This window comes from Pan paniscus, chromosome 15, assembly GCF_029289425.2.
Source record: "Pan paniscus chromosome 15, NHGRI_mPanPan1-v2.0_pri, whole genome shotgun sequence".
In the NCBI taxonomy this organism is placed as follows: Eukaryota; Metazoa; Chordata; class Mammalia; order Primates; family Hominidae; genus Pan; species Pan paniscus.
Window position 1 is genome coordinate 50,940,961 of NC_073264.2, and position 17,756 is coordinate 50,958,716.

The following is a 17,756-nucleotide window of genomic DNA, read 5'->3' on the forward strand; positions in this document are numbered from 1 at the left end:
TACTTTTCTGGAAGGGCCCAAGAGAATTCAGAATATTCCAACAAAGATGAACAGAAGAAAGGCCTTTTAGGTCAGTATGCCAATAATAACCAATAATAACTGGAACACTCTTTATCCTGTATAATTGTGTGGATCACTCTCTCTTCATTTACCTCTCTGCTCAAATCCTACCTTCCTAGAAAGGTTCCCCCAATACTTCATCCAAAACGGTATCCCCTATCACTCTCTATCCCCTTCCATGCTTTTAAAAACACTATTTTATGGCACTTATTACCTGACATTATGTACATATTTTCCTCTACCAAAAAGAGTTAGCTCTATTGAGCCTTGTCTGCTTTATTTACTTCTATACTCTCAAAATCTGGCACACAGTAGCTCTTAGTAAATTAAGAAAAAGGACAAGAGCCCTTATTACCTGATGATGGTACACCCACCAAGCACTAGTGATAACTCGTGCATCCCAAGCAGCACTGTAGCAAAGTGCCATTGTGCCAGCTTCAGTCAAGGTCCGTGGGGGGATGGGTTCTCCTGGAATAACAATGCATAATGTTTCAATACCAAAGTATGGACTTTCTCCAGAGCAAGATATGAAAATCACATGCCGCATGACAGGGTCAATGATATATATATATATATATATACATATATATATATATATATATATATTTTTTTTTTTTTTTGAGATGGAGTTTCGCTCTGTTGTTCTGGCTGGAGTGCAATGGCGCAATCTCAGCTCACTGCAACCTCCGCCTCCCGGGTTCAAGCAATTCTCTGCCTCAGCCTCCCGAGTAGCTGCAATTACCAGCGCCCGCCACCATGCCCGGCTAAATTTTTGTATCTTTAGTAGAGATGGGGTTTCACCATCTTGGTCAGGCTGGTCTTGAACTCCTGACCTCGTGATCCACCCACCTTGGCCTCCCAGAGTGGTGGAACTACAGGCATGAGCCACCGAACCCGGCCGGTCAATCATATATCTTAAATACTAATACATTTTTACTTCACTATTATAAAAAGTTACTATTTTAATTAAAAATGTATTTTTAATATTCCTATTTACAGAGCAAGCTTTTAAATGACCTACGTAAATAAAACATGTCAGAGAAGAAATATCCTCTCACATCAATAATTCTAACTTCACTCCAGAAAAGATAATTTAGAGAAATCCATTTAAAGTTTGAAGACTTCCAAAATTAAAATAGATTGGCTGAATCATGAACATGAAGAGCATATATGAATAACATGTCCCTTATGGTTAGATTTCAAATATTTTAAAATTGGGGTATAATTCACATGCCATAAAATTCACCCCTTTAAAGTATACAATTCAATGGCTTTTTGTATATTCATAATGCTGTGTGACCATGACCATCAATACTATTTAATTCCAGAATATTTTCATCATCCCAGAAAAGAAACCCTATATTCATTAGCAGCCACTCCCCATTTTCTCCTCTGTACCCAGCCCCTGGCAATTACTAATCTATTTTCTGTCTCTACGGTTTTGCCTATTTTGGATGTTTCATACAAATGTAATCATACACAGCATTTTAGGTTTGGCTTCTTTCACTTAGCTTAATGTTTTTCAAGGTTCATCCATGTTAAAAGCACATATGAGTACTTCTGTTCTTTGCAAGTCTGAATAATATTCCATTATATGGATATATCACATTTTGTTTATTCATTAATTGAATGACATATGGATTGTTTCCATTTCTTGGCTATTATAAATAATGCTGCTATCAATATCTGCAAACAAGTTTTGTGTAGACACATACCTTTGCTCATCTTGGGTATATACCTAAGAGAGGAATTGCTGGGTCAATTATGTTTAACATTTTTTGGAACTGCCAAACCACTTCCCACAGCAGCTGTATCATTGTCCATTCCTACCAGCAGTATTCTATTTTCTCCACCATCATCACCAACACGTGTTATTGTTTTCTCCAGCATCATCACCAGCACATGTTAGTGGGTATAAAGTGGTATCTTGTGATTTTTTTTTTTTTTTTTTTTTGAGACAGAGTCTCTCTCTTTTCACCCCGGCTGGAGTGCAGTGGCGTGATCTCGGCTCACTGCAACCTCCACCACCTGGGAAGTGATTCTCCTGCCTCAGCCTCCTGAGTAGCTGGGATTACAGGCATGCACCACTACGCCCGGCTAATTTTTATATATATATATATTTTTTACTAGGGATGGGGTTTCACTATACTGGCCAGGCTGGTCTCAAACTCCTGACCTCAAGTGATCTACCTGCCTCTGCCTCCCAAAGTGCTGGGATTACATGCATGAGCCACAGCGCCTGACTGGTATCTTGTGATTTTGATTTAAATTTTCCTAATAACTGATGATACTGAGAATCGTTTCATGTGATTCTTGGCCATTCACGTATCTTTGCAGAAATATCCATTCAAATCTCTTGCTCATTTTTCAGCTGGGTTACTTCCCTTTCTATTGTTGAAACTTAGGAATTCTTTGGACACTAGACTCATCAGATATATGATTTGCAAATATTTTCTCTTATTCTGTGGGTTGTCTTTTTACTTTCTTGATAATGTTCTTTGGATTAAGGTTTTATTTATTTATTTTATTTTTTGAGACAGAATTTCACTCATTGCTCAGGCTGGAGTGCAATGATGCCATCTCAGCTCACTGCAACCTTCGCCTCCAGGGTCCAAGCGATTCTCCTGACTCAGCCTCCCAAGTAGCTTGGATTACAGGCGCCCGCCATCATACCAGGCTAATTTTTCATATTTTTTAGTTGATACAGGGTTTCACCATGTTGGCCAGGCTGGTCTCGAACTCTTGACCTCAGGTGATCCACCTGCCTCAGCCTCCCAAAGTGTTGGGATTACAGGCATGAGCCACCGTGCCGGGCTGAATTAAGGTTTTTAATTTTATGTCTAACTTACCTGTTTTTTGTTTGATTACTTATGATTTTGGTATCATATCTAAGAAATTACTGCATGATACAAGATCATGAAAATTTATTTATTGTTTTCTTCTAGCAGCTTTATACTTCTGGCTTTTAAGTTTAGGTCTTGGATGCATTTTAAGTTAATTTTTATAAATGGTGTGATTAAGAGGTCTAACCTCAATCTTTTGCATGTGGATATCTAGTAGTGCCATACTACCGTTAAAAAGTTAAGCCACTGACTGGCAGAAAATACTTGCAAAAGACATAGCAGATAAAAGACTGTTATCTAAAATATAAAAAAACTCTTAGAACTCAACAGTAAAAACACAAACAGCCCAATTAACAAATGGGCCAAAGACTTTTAACAGATACTGCATCAAAGATATACATATGAATATCTAATAAGCATATGAAAAGATGCTCTGCATCATATGTCACCAAGGAAATGCAAATTACAACAACACTGAAATACACTATGCATTAATGATAATGGCCAAAATCCAAAACACTGACAACACTAAATTCTGGTGGCAGTGGAACAACAGGAACTCCCATTGCTGGTGGTGATGTAAAAGGGTACAGCCACTTTAGAATAGACAGTCTGGTGGTTTCTTACAAAACTAAAAATACTCTTACCATGTGATTCAACAATATTGATGTTTGGTATTTACCAAAATGAACTGAAAACTTATATCTGTACAAAAACCTGCACAGATGTTTATAGTAGCTTTATTCATATTGCCAAAACATGGAAGCAACCAAATTCAGTAGATTAATGGATAAACTGTGGTTCATCCAGACAACTGAATATTATTCAGGGATAAAAAGAAATGAGCTATCAAGCCATGAAGAGACATGGAGGAAAGGTAAAAGCATACTATTAAGTGAAGAAGCCAGCCTTTAAAGATCAGTGGTTGTCGGGGGTTGGGGGAAGGGAGGGATGAAAAGGCAGGGCACAGAGGACTTTTTTAGCACAACCAAACTAAATCTGTATGATAATACAATGGCAGATACGTGTTTTATACATTTGTGCAAACTCAAAGACTATATACATCAAGAGTGAACCCTGGCTGGGCTTGGTGACTCATGCCTGTAATCCCAGCACTTTGGGAGGCTGAGGTGGGCAGAACACTTGTCAGGAGTTCGAGACCAGCCTGGCCAACATAGTAAAACCCTGTTTCTTCTAAAAATACAAAAACTAGCCAGGTGTGGTGGCACGTGCCTGTTAATTCCAGCTACTCTGGAGGCTGAGGCAGGAGAATCGCTTGAACCCGGGAGGCAGAGGTTGCAGTGAGCTGAGATTATGCAACTGCACTCCAGGCTGGGCAATAGAGCAAGACTCTGTCTCAAAAAAAGAGAGTGAACTCTAATACAAACTATGGACTCTGGGCCATAATGATGTGTCAATGTAGGTTCATTAGTTGTAACAAATGTACCGTTCTGGTGGGGGATATCGATAATAGGGGAGGCTACGCATGCATGCAGCACGGGGTATGTGGGAAATCACTACACATTCTGCTCAATTTTGTTGTGAACCTAAAACTGGTCGAAAAAAATGTCTATTTAAAAAAAGAGGCCGGGTGCGGTGGCTCGTGCCTGTAATCCCAGCACTTTGGGAGGCTGAGGCGGGCGGATCACAAGGTCAAGAGATCAAGACCATCCTGGCTAACACGGTGAAAACTCGTCTCTACTAAAAATACAAAAAATTAGCCGGGCGTGGTGGAGGGCGCCTGTAGTCCCAGCTACTCGGGAGGCTGAGGCAGGAGAATGGTGTGAACCCAGGAGGCAGAGCTTGCATGAGCCGAGATCGCACCACTGCACTCCAGCCTAGGTGACAGTGCAAGACTCCATCTCAAAAAACCAAAAACAAAAAAGAAAAAAAAAAAAAAAAAGAAAAAAAGAAAGAGGAAATTCTATCCCCATTGGTCTTGGCACCCCTGCTGAAAATTAACTGACCATAAACTACAGGTTTATTTCTGGAATCTCGATTCTATCCCTTGATCTATTTGTCCATCCTCATGCCAGTACCAGTGTCCTGATTACTGTTACTCTGTAGAAAGCTTTAAAATCAGGAAACATGAGTCCTTCAAAATTTGCTCTTCATTTTCAATACTGCTTTCGCTAATCTGAGTCTCCTTGCATTACCACATGAATTTTAGAATCAGCTTCTCCATTTCTGAAAAAATAAAATAAAATAAAATGCAGGGCCAGGGGCAGTGGCTCATGTCTGTAATCCCAGTACTTTAGGAGGTCAAAGTGGATGGACTGCTCGAGCTCAGGAGCTCAACACTAGTCTGGACAACATGGCAAAACCTCGTCTCTACAAAAAACACAAAAATAAGTTGGGCACAGTGGCAAATGTCTATGGTCCCAACTACTCAGGAGGTTGAGATGGGAGGATCGCTTCAGCCTGAAAGTTCAAGGCTGCAGTGAGCCAATCGCACCACTTTATTACAGCCTGGGTGACAGGAGACCCTGTTTCAAAACAAAACAAAAAAAGCAGCTGCAATTTTGAGAGGGATTACATTGAATTCCTAGATTACTGGGGAGTACTGCTATCAGAACAATATTAAGACTTCCAATACATACACATGGGATATCCAATTTAGGTCTTTAATTCCTTAAAATAATTTTATAGTTTGTTATCTATAAGCGTTGTAAGTGTTTTGGTAAATTGATTCCTAAGTATTTTATTCTTTTTAATGCTAATTATAAATTGAATTGTTTTATTAATTTCCTTTTCAGATTGTTCACTGGTAGTGTACAGAAATACAACTGATTTTTGTTTACTGATCTCATATCCTGGACATTGCTGAACTTGTTTATTAGCTCTGATAATTACTGGTAGATTCTTTAGGTTTTTTAAATGTGTGAGACCATATCAACTGTAAACATAGGTAGCTTTACTTTTGCCTAATTTGGATTTTTTTTCTTTTTATTGCCTAATGACCTATATAGAACCACCAGTATAATGTTAAATAGAAATGGCAAGAACAGACATATTTGTCTTATTACTGATGGGAGGAGGAAGGTACCCAATCTTTCAGCATTAAGTATGATTGTTAGCTGTCGGTTTTTCATAAATGCTTGTTTACCAAGTTGAGGAATATCCCTTCTATTCCTAGTTTGCTGAGTGTTTTTATCACGAATGTTGAATTTTGTCAAATGGTTTTTCTTCATAAGTTGAGATAATCCATGTGTGTTTTTTGTCCTTTATTAGTAGATTATATTACATTAATTTCCATATACTGAAACAAGCTTTCATTCCTGAGATAAATTACACTTTGTCATCGTATATAGTCATTTTAATATGCTGCTAGACTCAGTTTGCTAATATTTTGTCAAAGATTTTTGTCTATATTTATAACCGGTATTGGTCTGTAGTTTTCTTGTGTTATCTTTGGTTTTGTAATACTGGCCTTGTAGAATGAGTTAGGAAGTGTTCCCATTGATCCTATTTTTTGGAAGAGTTTGTGAAGAACTGGCATTCAACCTTCTTTATAATTCACCAGTGAAGCCATCTGGCCTAGGGTTTTCTTTGATGAGTATTTTTTAATGTTTTTCTTTATTATTAATCCAATCTCTGTACTTACAGGTTTATTTCAATTCTCTATTTCTTCTTGAGTCAGTTTTAGTATTTATATCTTTCTAGGAATTTGTCCATTTCATCCAGGTTACATAATCTGTTGGTATATAATTGTTCATGGTATTCCCTTATAATCCTTTCAATATCTGTAAAGTCAGTAGTAATGTTCCCTATTTCATTCCTGATTTTAGGGATTTGAGTCCTCTATTTTCTTGGTCAGTCTAGCCAAGGGTTTATCAATTTTGTTTATCTTTTCAAAGAACCAACTTGGGTTTTGTTCATTTTCTCTATTTTTTTTCCTATTCTCTGTTTTGTTCATTTCTACTCTAATATTTACTATTTTCTTCCTTCTCCTTGCTTTGGGTTGTTTTTCTAGTTCTTAAGGTGCAAAGTTAGGTTACTGATTTGAGATCTTTCTTCTTTTTAAATATAGGCATTTACAGCTATAAATTACCCCCTAAGGGCTGCTCTTCTTGCATCTCATAAGTTTTGACACACTGTATTTTCATTTCATTCATCTCAAAGTGTTTTGTGGCATCTTTTGTGATTTCCTCTTTGTTCCATTGCTTATTTATAACTGTGGTATTTAATTTCCACATACTTACGAATTTAAAACATTTTCTCTACTCCTGGTTTCTAATTTCACCCCATTATAGTCAGAAAACTTACTTTGTCTAATTTCAACAGTTTTAAATGTATTGAGGCTTTTTTTTTTTGAGATGGAGTCTCACCCTGTCGCCCAGGCTGGAGTGCAATGGCACCGTCTCAGCTCCTGGGTTCAAGCAATTCTCCTGCCTCAGCCTCCCAAGTAGCTGGGACTACAGGCGTGTGCCACCACGCCCAGCTAATTTTTTGTATTTTTAGTAGAGACAGGGTTTCACCATGTTAGCCAGGTTGGTCTCGACCTCCTGACCTCACAATCTGCTTGCCTCAGCCTCCCAAAGTGCTGGGATTACAGATGTGAGTCACCGCATCCAGCCGAGGCTTGTTTTATAGACTATCCTATGGTCTACCCCAGAGAATATTTCATGTGCACTTAAGAATACAGGGTGAGCACCCCAAATCTGAAAATCTAAAATGCTCCAAAATCTAAAACTTTCTGAGTGCAGCATGATGACTCAAAGAAAATGGCCACTGGAGTTTGCTAGAAACGTTTTGCAGCATTTTGAATCTGTGATTTTTGGATTTGGGATGCTCAACTGGTAAGTATAATGCAAATACTTCAAAATATAAAAACACTCTGGTCCCAAGCATTTCAGATAGGATACTCAACCTGTATGATGCTGCTATTAAGTAGAGTATTCTAGAGATGTCTGTTAGATTTAGCTTACAGTGTTGTTCAAGTCTTCCATTTCCTTGCTGATTCTGTGTCTAGTTATTCTATCTATGACTGAAAGTTGGGTATTAAAGTCCTCAACTATTATTGTAGAACTATCTCTCTCTCCCTTCAATTCTGTCAGGTTTGCTTTATGCATTCTAGGGCTCTGTTATTAGCGGCACATATGTTTATAATTGTTACATCTTCTTGATAAGACTGATCCTTTTATCATTACATCTTTTTTTATTACGTGTGTGTGTGTGTGTGTGTGTGTGTGTGTGTGTGTGTGTTTTAGAGACAAAGTCTCACTCTGTCACCCAAGCTGATCCTCCCACCTCAGCTTTCTGTAGCTGGGACTACAGGTGCATGCCACTGCACCCAGCTTTTTAAAAAAATTTTTCTAGAGATGAGGTTTCACTTTCTTGCCCAGTCTGGTCTCAAACTCCTGGCCTCAAATAATCCTCACACTTCAGCCTCCCAAAGTGCTGGGATTACAGGCATGAGCCACCACATCTGGCCCTCTATTAAATTTTTGTCTTACAGTCACACTAAAAATATTTTAAAGAAAGGAACAGGAATTCTGAATAGAAAGAAATATATTACCTGTTGGATTCTTAATTACACAGCTAGTAGCTCCATGAAGATCGGCATGTACATAAATGTCTCCTTAAATACAGACAAATAAAAAATGACACTTTAAGTCCTAATTATTCTTTTTTCCTTTTTTTTTTTTCAGATGGAGTCTCGTTCTGTCACCCAGGCTGGAGTGCAGTGGCACGATTTCAGCTCACTGCAACTTCTGCCCCCGAAGTTCAGGCAATTCTCCCACCTCAGCCTCCCAAGTAGCTGGGATTACAGGCGTGCACCACCACGTCCAGCTAATTTTTTTGGTATTTTTAGTGGAGACAGGGTTTCACCATGTTGGCCAGGCTGTTCTTGAACTCCTGACCTCAGGTGATCCACCTGCCTCAGCCTCCCAAAGTGGCTGAGATTACAGGCGTGAGCCACCACGCCCGGCCAAGTCCTACTTCTAGGTGTGAAAAATGATTGCAAACTTTAACACCACTACAGTAAGCTTTTAAAAATTTGACCTACAATAACTTTGAAGACTGAAAGTTATTCTGTTAATGTAATAGAGTACTGAAAGTCCAACACTGCAGATTAGCTCAGCAATACCATTTTAGGAATATTCACTTAAGAACTAAAAGCATCAAAACACATATGCAACAAACCATGAAGCATCATGCATCAAATCTTTCTACTAGTTAAATGTATCAAACAAAAGAGTATAACAAGAAAATCAGTCCCTAATATTGAGATAACTGATCCAAACATTCAAGAGAAAATTTTTCCGAATTTTAATCTTACCTACCTGGTGTCAAGTATCTTTTCACAATTATTTCATTCTGTTGCTGATCTCGTCCACCTATAATTAGATAGTTCTCTGAGCTAATGAACCATAGAAATTTCTCAAACCTATCAAAATGAAAGAAAAAAAGTTAACTTTTCTTTATAGCTGCCTGAATTCATACCCTTTTTGCAAACAAAACAAAACAGGAAGCTATCCTGCCTGTGTAGTTTAAGACAAGTTGATGGTTTAATTTTTTTAAGGCATCAAGCTGAATTTTACTAAAAACCTATAATACAAATTGCCCTAGGATATTCTTTAGACAGTCTTAGAAAAAAGAAATTAAATTCTATGTTTAAAAAAGTTATCTCCTTACTCCATATAGCCTTCTTAAACTCAACTTCTAACAATAAATTTCATAAAGCAAAAGTATAAAATGTCATATGGTCCTTAGGTTTAGCTTTCTTTTAGTGAGGCACTGAATAGGCTTTAGACCACTAATAAGAAAGAAATGTTGTTTTCCCACTCTGCTCTCAATAAATGAACGTAATTAATCTTTATATATGATATTCTTTACATTTTTTTAAATACAAAAGACCAAAAATTGTCTTTAGGAGGATAAAATTACAACTTTTCTCAAAAGACAAAATAACTTGGGTTTTCATGATTAATACCTGCAAGATAAAAAGTATAGAGTATATTATCTGTATGACATTTAGAAAATGACATGCAAGACAGATGAACATAAATACTTGCTACATTATATATGACTACAGAGATTATCTTCTGTATGATTTAATCCACACTTTTTAAAACTTTTGGCTAAAAATGGTAGACTAAGCACAGATACTTAACTTAAACTCCCTAATATAATAGTGAAAGGACTTTACTATTTTCTAATCTGATTTTTTGATTGGGTAACACATACTCATGGTTGAATAAAATTTTTTACTTATATAAAAAAGGTCAGCTGGACACGGTGCCTCACGCCTGTAATCCCAGCACTTCGAGAGGCCGAGGTGGGCGGATCACGAGCTCAGGAGATCGAGACCATCCCGGTTAACATGGTGAAACCCTGTCTCTACTGAAAATATGAAAAATTAGCCGGGTGTGGTGACAGGTGCCTGTAGTCTCACCTACTCGGGAGGCTAAGGCAAAAGAATGGGGTGAACCTGGGAGGCGGAGCTTGCAGTGAGCTGAGATGGCACCCCTGCACTCCAGCCTAGGCAACAGAGCGAGACTCTGTCTCAAAAAATAAATAAATAAAAAACAAAAAAATATAAAAAAGATAGTGAGAGATCCTGCATCCCTTCAGTTCCTGTCACTACACCAAAGAGGGAGCCATTGTGACTGGCTTCCTGAGTATCCGTCTCAAGATTCTTTATACATAGAAAAGCTAAAATATTTATCCCAATCTTCTCTTTTTTGTTGCGGGAAGTCAGGGACCCTGAACAGAGGGACCAGCTGGAGCTGTGGCAGAGGAATATAAATTGTGAAGATTTCATGGACATTTACCAGTTCCCAAACAATACTTTCACAATTTCTTACGCCTGTCTTACTTTAATCTCTTAATCCTGTTAATCTTTTGTCCTTTGCCTTGTGATCTTTGCTTTTGCCCTTTGCCTTGTGATCTTTGTTGGACCCTTATCAGGAGTTTCTGATTTTGCCCTTGTCCTGTTTCCTCAGAAGCATGTGATCTTTGTTCTCCTTTTTGCCCTTTGAAGCATGTGATCTTTGTGACCTACTCCCTGTTCTTGCACCTCCCTCCCCTTTTGAAATCCTTAATAAAACTTGCTGGCTTTAAGGCTCAGGTGGGCATCATGGTCCTACCAATACGTGATGTCACCCCCGGCAGTCCAGCTGTAAAATTCCTCTTTGTACTCTTTCTCTTTATTTCTCAGCTGGCTGACACTTAAGGAAAATAGAAAGAACCTATGTTGAAATACTGGAGGTGGGTTTCCCTGATACATTTTTAGACATAGCACAAACTGTTCTGCATATTGCTTTTTTCACCTAAAAGTACATTTTCTTCATTGCTGAATGGATGCACTACACTTACTTAACCATTCCCCTACTGATAGTAAAGAGGTTTGTAAAAAGACAAAGACATAGGGACAAAAAGAATGGGAGAGAAAAATCAAAGATGTATTTTGTAATCATCCTAGTAAGGGAATGTATAGCCAACAAGTCAATAAAAAGTAGTCAATCAAAAGAAGGCAATAATGAAGACAAAAGAGGACACAGAACAAATGGGACAAGCAAAAAGCAAACAGTAAGATGGGTGGATTTAAACCCAAATATATCAGAGATTACATTAAATATAAATGCATTAAATGCCCAGGTAAAAGGCAAAGACTGTCAGACTGGAAAACAATGACAATGATATATATGATGCTCCTTTAAAATATAAGGATGGAAAGGTTGAAATATAATGATGAAAAAAGATAGGCCAGGCGCGGTGGCTTATGCCTGTAATCCCAGCACTTTGGGAGGCCAACGCAGGCGTATCACTTGAGGTCCAGAGTTTGAGACCAGCCTGGCCAACATGATGAAACCTCATCTCTAATAAAAATAGAAAAATTAGCCAGGCATGGTGGTGGGCGCCTGTAATCCCAGCTACTCAGAGGGCTGAGGCAGAATTGCTTGAACCCAGGAGGCAGAAGTTGCAATGAGCTAAGATTGCACCACTGCACTTCAGCCTGGGTGACAGAGCAAGACTATGTCTCAAAAAACAAAAAACAAACAAATAAAAAAGATATACCATGTAAACACTAACCAAAAGAAAGCTCATCTAGTTACACCTGACAAACAAGGAAAAAATAGTTACAAGTTAGAAGGACATTTCATTAAAGTTGATAAAAGACTCAATTAATTAGGAAGACGTAACAGTTATATAGTTTTATCACCTAATTACATTGTCTCATATATAAAAAGCAAAAACTGGCAGAAGTAAAAGGAGAAATGGACAAATTCGCAGAATATTATAAACTTTCTGCCAATATATTTTAAACTTTAGACAAAGTCTTTAAAAAAACACTGCTTACCAAAACTAGGAAATTTGAACAGTCCTTACATTTACTAAATAATTTGAATCTGCAATGACAAGCTTTCCCAAAGAAAACTCCAGGACTACTCAGCTTCACAGGTGAATTTCATCAGCTATTTAAGAACAACTGAAAAAGGAACACTTTCCAACTTGTTTTATGAGGCAATATGACCTTGATAACAATACCCAACAAGAACATTACAAGAAATGAAAACTATAGGATAATCCTATGCATCAACAGAGATGTCAAACAAAACAGAGAGGGAGAAGAGACAAATACAACCAAATTTTGAAAGCTGGAAAACAAATGGACAAGTGATGAGACTTTTTTTTTTTTTTCCCGAGACAGAGTCTTGCACTGTCACCCAGACTGGAGTGCAGTGGCCCGATCTCGGCTCACTGCAAGCTCCGCCTTCTGGGTTCATGCCATTCTCCTGTCTCAGCCTCCCGAGTAGCTGGGACTACAGGCACCTGCCACCACGCCCGGCTAATTTTTTTTGTATTTTTAGTAGAGACGGGGTTTCACTGTGTTAGCCAGGATGGTCTCGATCTCTTGACCTCGTGATCCGCCCGCCTCGGCCTCCCAAAGTGCTGGGATTACAGGCGTGAGCCACTGCGCCCGGCTGTGATCAGACTTAAGAAGCTGAATCCTAAGCTGATGGTGAAAAAAACAACAACTAAATTTGCAATGTAAAACTCATAAAAGGCTAAACAAATGGCAGCACAAACACTTATTTCCTTAAGAGTTTAAGATGGGAATGAAAACAGGAGGACTGGCTGAGAGTCTGTTCAAGAAGCAGTTAGTTCCATATATGTTCTTTCCAGCTAATTCCTGTTCCATTTCCTAACAGAAGGCCAGAGGTTAATTTCTCTAGAAAGGGTATAAAGAAGATCTCTGGACAAGGGTAAATGTGGCACAGCTATATAATCAGGAGTAATATATGTAAAATACAGCAAATAAGTAAATGAATTACTGGATCCTAAGACTCTCAACCTATTATTTCCACTGGGCTCCCCAAATGCTGCAGCAGCCAGGTCTTCACCTTACAAGCAGGAGAAAAAAAGAATCTTTTCTGGGAAATGAGACAAGCTCAAGGGGAAAAGGGCTAAAGACAATGAGGATTCTACACAAAATGGCCAACACAGATCATTTCACAAGCCCAACCACCCAGGGAACTTCCAAACAGCATTTTAATACCCTACCATAAAATGTAAAACGTTGAACAGACAATCAAGGAGCACCAGACACTAATATGAAAGATGGAGACAAAAGCAACATTTTTAAAAAAGTGTCTGTAGTCCCAGCTACTCAGCAGCCTGTGCCACAGAGCGAAACTCTGTCTCCAAAAGAAAAAAAGAAAAGGAGGGTGCCGTAGGGCTGATGTAGGTATGTCAAAAACTAACAAGTTACAGTAACATGAGTAACTCTAGACATCCAATATATGGCATGAGGAATACAGTTAACAATACTGTATTACATATTGGAAATTTGCTAAGAGTATATTTTTAAGTGCTCTTACCAGACACACAAAAAACAGAGTAACTACGTGAGATGATGGATATGTTAATGTGCTTGACTGTTTCATTTCATTATACATATGTATATAATAAAAACATATTATAGACCATATATATATATATATGTTTATTTTTTTGAGATGGAGTCTCGCTCTGTTGCCCAGGCTGGAGTGCAGTGGCACAGTCTTGGCTCACTGCAACGTCTGCCTCCCAGGCTCAAGTGATCCTCCCACCTCAGCCTTTCAAGTAGCTGGGACTACAGGTGTGCACAACCACACCTAGCTAATTTTTGTATTTTTGTAGAGACGGGGTTTCGCCATGTTGCCCAGGCTGGTCTCGAACTCCTCACCTCAGGTTATCTGCCCACCTATGGTCTCCCAAAGTGCTGGGATTACAGGCATGAGCCACCGCACCTAGCCTATCCCTGTCTTTATAGAAACATCTTGAAAAGGAGAGAGTTCTGAATGTTGATGTCCCTGAGGTAGAGCAATTGCATGTACCCAAAATCTGTGTGTTTTCATTTGTGAGCATCTGGTCCAGTGCCCTCCCTTCACTTGCTCTGAGGATGTAGGATGTTGTGATACCCATTAGCTAATTACCTTTGGGAAATGATTTCAGAGGATTAGAATGCCACTTCAGCCACCCATTTTTTTTTGTTTGTTTTTTGTTTTTTCTGAGACAGAGTCTCACTCTGTTGCCCAGACTGGAGTGCAGTGGCGCCATCTTGGCTCACTGCAACCTCCGCCTCCCAGGTTCAAGCGATTCTTCTGCCTCAGTCACCCGAGTAGCTTGGTCTACAGGCACAAGCCACCACACCTGGCTAATTTTTGTATTTTTAGTAGAAACGGGGGTTCGCCTTATTGTCCAGGCTGGTCTCAAACTCCTGATCTTGTCATCTGCCCGCCTCAGCCTCCCAAAGTGCTGGGATAACAGGCATGAGCCACTGTGGCTGGCCCCCATTTCCTTTTGTGTGACAGCAGGCAAGTGTCTGTGTGTTTGTTGAAATGACACATTTGATCCTTTTTATGGCTCAAAGAAAAGTTAATGAATACCTTTTGAGTTTGGTGCCATGACAGAGTCATTCCTCAAACCTGTCAGCACTTATGCGTTGTCTTCTGGTCACTGCATGACTTCGCCTAAGTTCCTTACCCTCTCCGTTTCAGATTCTGAAAGTATTGTATCAAGAGCTAATAATCAGCTGGGCACGCATGCCTATAATCCCGGCACTTTGGAAGGCCGAGGAGGGTGGATCACTTGAGGTCAGGAGTTTGAGACTAGCCTGGCCAATATGGTGAAATCCATCTCTACAAAAAGTACAAAATCCCCTCTCCCCTCTCCCCTCCCCTTTCCACGGTCTCCCTCTCATGCCGAGCCAAAGCTGGACTGTGCTGCTGCCATCTCGGCTCACTGCAACCTCCCTGCCTGATTCTCCTGCCTCAGCCTGCCGAGTGCCTGCGATTGCAGGCGCGCGCCGCCACGCCTGACTGGTTTTCGTATTTTTTTGGTGGAGACGGGGTTTTGCTGTGTTGGCCGGGCTGGTCTCCAGCTCCTAACCGCGAGTGATCTGCCAGCCTCGGCATCCCGAGGTGCCGGGATTGCAGACGGAGTCTTGTTAACTCAGTGCTCAATGGTGCCCAGGCTGGAGTGCAGTGGCGTGATCTCGGCTCGCTACAACCTCCACCTCCCAGCTGCCTGCCTTGGCCCCCCAAAGTGCAGAGATTGCAGCCTCTGCCCGGCCGCCACCCCGTCTGGGAAGTGAGGAGCGTCTCTGCCTGGCCGCCCATCGTCTGGGATGTGAGGAGCCCCTCTGCCTGGCTGCCCAGTCTGGAAAGTGAGGAGCGTCTCTGCCCGGCTGCCATCCCACCTGGGAAGTGAAGAGCGCCTCTTCCCGGCCGCCATCCCATCTAGGAAGTGAGGAGCGTCTCTGCCCGGCCACCCATCGTCTGAGATGTGGGGAGCGCCTCTGCCCCGCCGCCCCGTCTGGGATGTGAGGAGCACCTCGGCCCGGCCGCGACCCCGTCTGGGAGGTGAGGAGCGTCTCTGCCTGGCCGCCCCGTCTGAGAAGTGAGGAGCCCCTCCGCCCGGCTGCCACCCCATCTGGGAAGTGAGGAGCGTCTCCGCCCGGCAGCCACCCCGCCCGGGAGGGAGGTGGGGGGTCAGCCCCCGCCAGGCCAGCCGCCCCGTCCGGGAGGGAGGTGGGGGGTCAGCCCCCCGCCCGGCCAGCCGCCCCGTCCGGGAGGGAGGTGGGGGGGGGTCGGCCCCCCGCCCAGTCAGCTGCCCCGTCCGCGAGGTGAGGGGTGCCTCTGCCCGGCCGCCCCTACTGGGAAGTGAGGAGCCCCTCTGCCCGGCCAGCCGCCCCGTCCGGGAGGGAGGTGGGGGGCTCAGCCCCCCGCCCGGCCAGCCGCCCCGTCCGGGAGGGAGGTGGGGGGGTCAGCCCCCGGCCCGGCCAGCCGCCCTGTCTGGGAGGGAGGTGGGGGGGGTCAGGGTTAAATGGATTAAGGGCGGTGCAAGATGTGCTTTGTTAAACAGATGCTTGAAGGCAGCATGCTCATTGAGAGTCATCACCACTCCCCAATCTCAAGTACCCAGGGACACAAACACTCTGCCTAGGAAAACCAGAGACCTTTGTTCACTTGTGTGCCTGCTGACCTTCCCTCCGCTGTTGTCCTATGACCCTGCCAAATCCCCCTCTGCGAGAAACACCCAAGAATGATCAATAAAAAAATAAATAAATAAATAAAAATAAAAGAATGATGCACATTTTAATAAAAAAAAAAAAAGAGAAAAAAAAAAGTACAAAAGTTAGCCGGGCATGGTGGCGCACACCTGTAGTCCCAGCTACTTGGGAGGCTGAGGCAGGAGAATCCCTTGAGCCTGGGAGGTGAAGGTTGCAGTGAGCCAAGATCGCACCACTGCACTCCAACATGGGCAACAGAGCTAGGACTCTGTCTCAAAGGAAAAAAAAGTAATAATGGCAGGGCCAGGCATGGTGGCTTTTATCTGTAATCCCAGCACTTTGGGAGGCTGAAGTGGGAGGATCACTTGAGCCCAGGAGTTCGAGATCAGCCTGGCCAACACTGAAAGATCCCGTCTCTACTTAAATAAAAAAAAAAAAAAAAAAAAAAAGAGGTAATGGTGGCCCTTTCCTCTCATTTATGCACTGCAGGGATGAAAAGGATGACAATGTCTGTGTGTGTGATAGATTGTGGAAAGCCTACCGCCATGTTAAGTGAAGAAAGGGAGTATGTCTGCTGAACAGATTAACTTCTGGTCTCCTATCAGTATGTGTGGTGTGGTAGGGGGACTGCATGACCTTAACTTTTTGTTCTTGAGAGGCCTAGCATTATCAGAGTCCCCTTAGAGAATTTTTTTTTTTTTTTTTGGAGAAAGAGTCTTGCTCTGTCACCCAGGCTGGAGTGCAGTGGCACGATCTCGGCTTACTGAAACCTCTGCCTCCCAAGTTCAAGTGATTCTTGTGTCTCAGCCTCCCTAGTAGCTGGGATTACAGGCACCTGCCACCACACTCAGCTAATTTTTTTTGTATTTTTAGTAGAGATGGGTTTTCACCATGTTGGCCAGGTTGGTCTCGAACTCCTAACCCCCAGTGATCCACCTGTCTTGGTCTCCCAAAGTGCTAGGATTACATGAGTGAACACCACCGTGCCCAGCCTAAATATATATAATTTTAAAAAATTTAAAAAGAAACAACTTGGAGAAGACAGAGACTTGCAAAAAAAGAATACTAAAAAAATTTAATACATCAAAACTATTCTCAGAGAGCTAAAAGAAACTAAAGCAGAAACGTATTTATTTTTTTAAAAAGGGTATATTCCAAGAACCAAAAAAAAAAGTCCTCTCTTTTTTTGCCAGGAACATTATGTTGAAAAGAGAGTTCTTAAAATTAAAAACATGATAGGAAGTAATAAAATATTCAGTGGAAAGATTTGGTGGAAGATAAAGCTGAGGAAACTCCCAGGATGTAGAGCAAAACGATAGACTTGAAAATAGAAAATACAACAAAATTGG

General features: G+C 41.2%; 1 protein-coding gene and 1 long non-coding RNA gene across 4 annotated transcripts in view; one reads left to right on the forward strand and one right to left on the reverse strand.

The window, feature by feature from the left end:
- The window catches only part of LOC134728955 (uncharacterized), a 28,053-nt gene extending 16,058 nt beyond the window's left edge, over positions 1–11,995 (forward strand). Inside the window, exon 2 of the long non-coding RNA XR_010109801.1 lies at positions 8,555–11,995. This is a non-coding gene — a long non-coding RNA (uncharacterized LOC134728955). The remainder of the gene's footprint in view (positions 1–8,554) is intronic.
- NEMF (nuclear export mediator factor) overlaps positions 1–17,756 on the reverse strand; it is a 70,815-nt gene that overhangs the window by 23,615 nt on the left and 29,444 nt on the right. For 2 of the 3 annotated variants that reach the window (XM_003831740.5, XM_063596196.1), the window contains 3 exons: positions 9,191–9,294; positions 8,422–8,484; positions 416–528 (listed from right to left, as the gene is read on the reverse strand). In XM_003831740.5, the coding sequence (XP_003831788.1) occupies positions 416–528; positions 8,422–8,484; positions 9,191–9,294 (280 nt within the window). The remainder of the gene's footprint in view (positions 1–415; positions 529–8,421; positions 8,485–9,190; positions 9,295–17,756) is intronic. The other variant, XM_003831741.5, reaches the window with a different exon arrangement.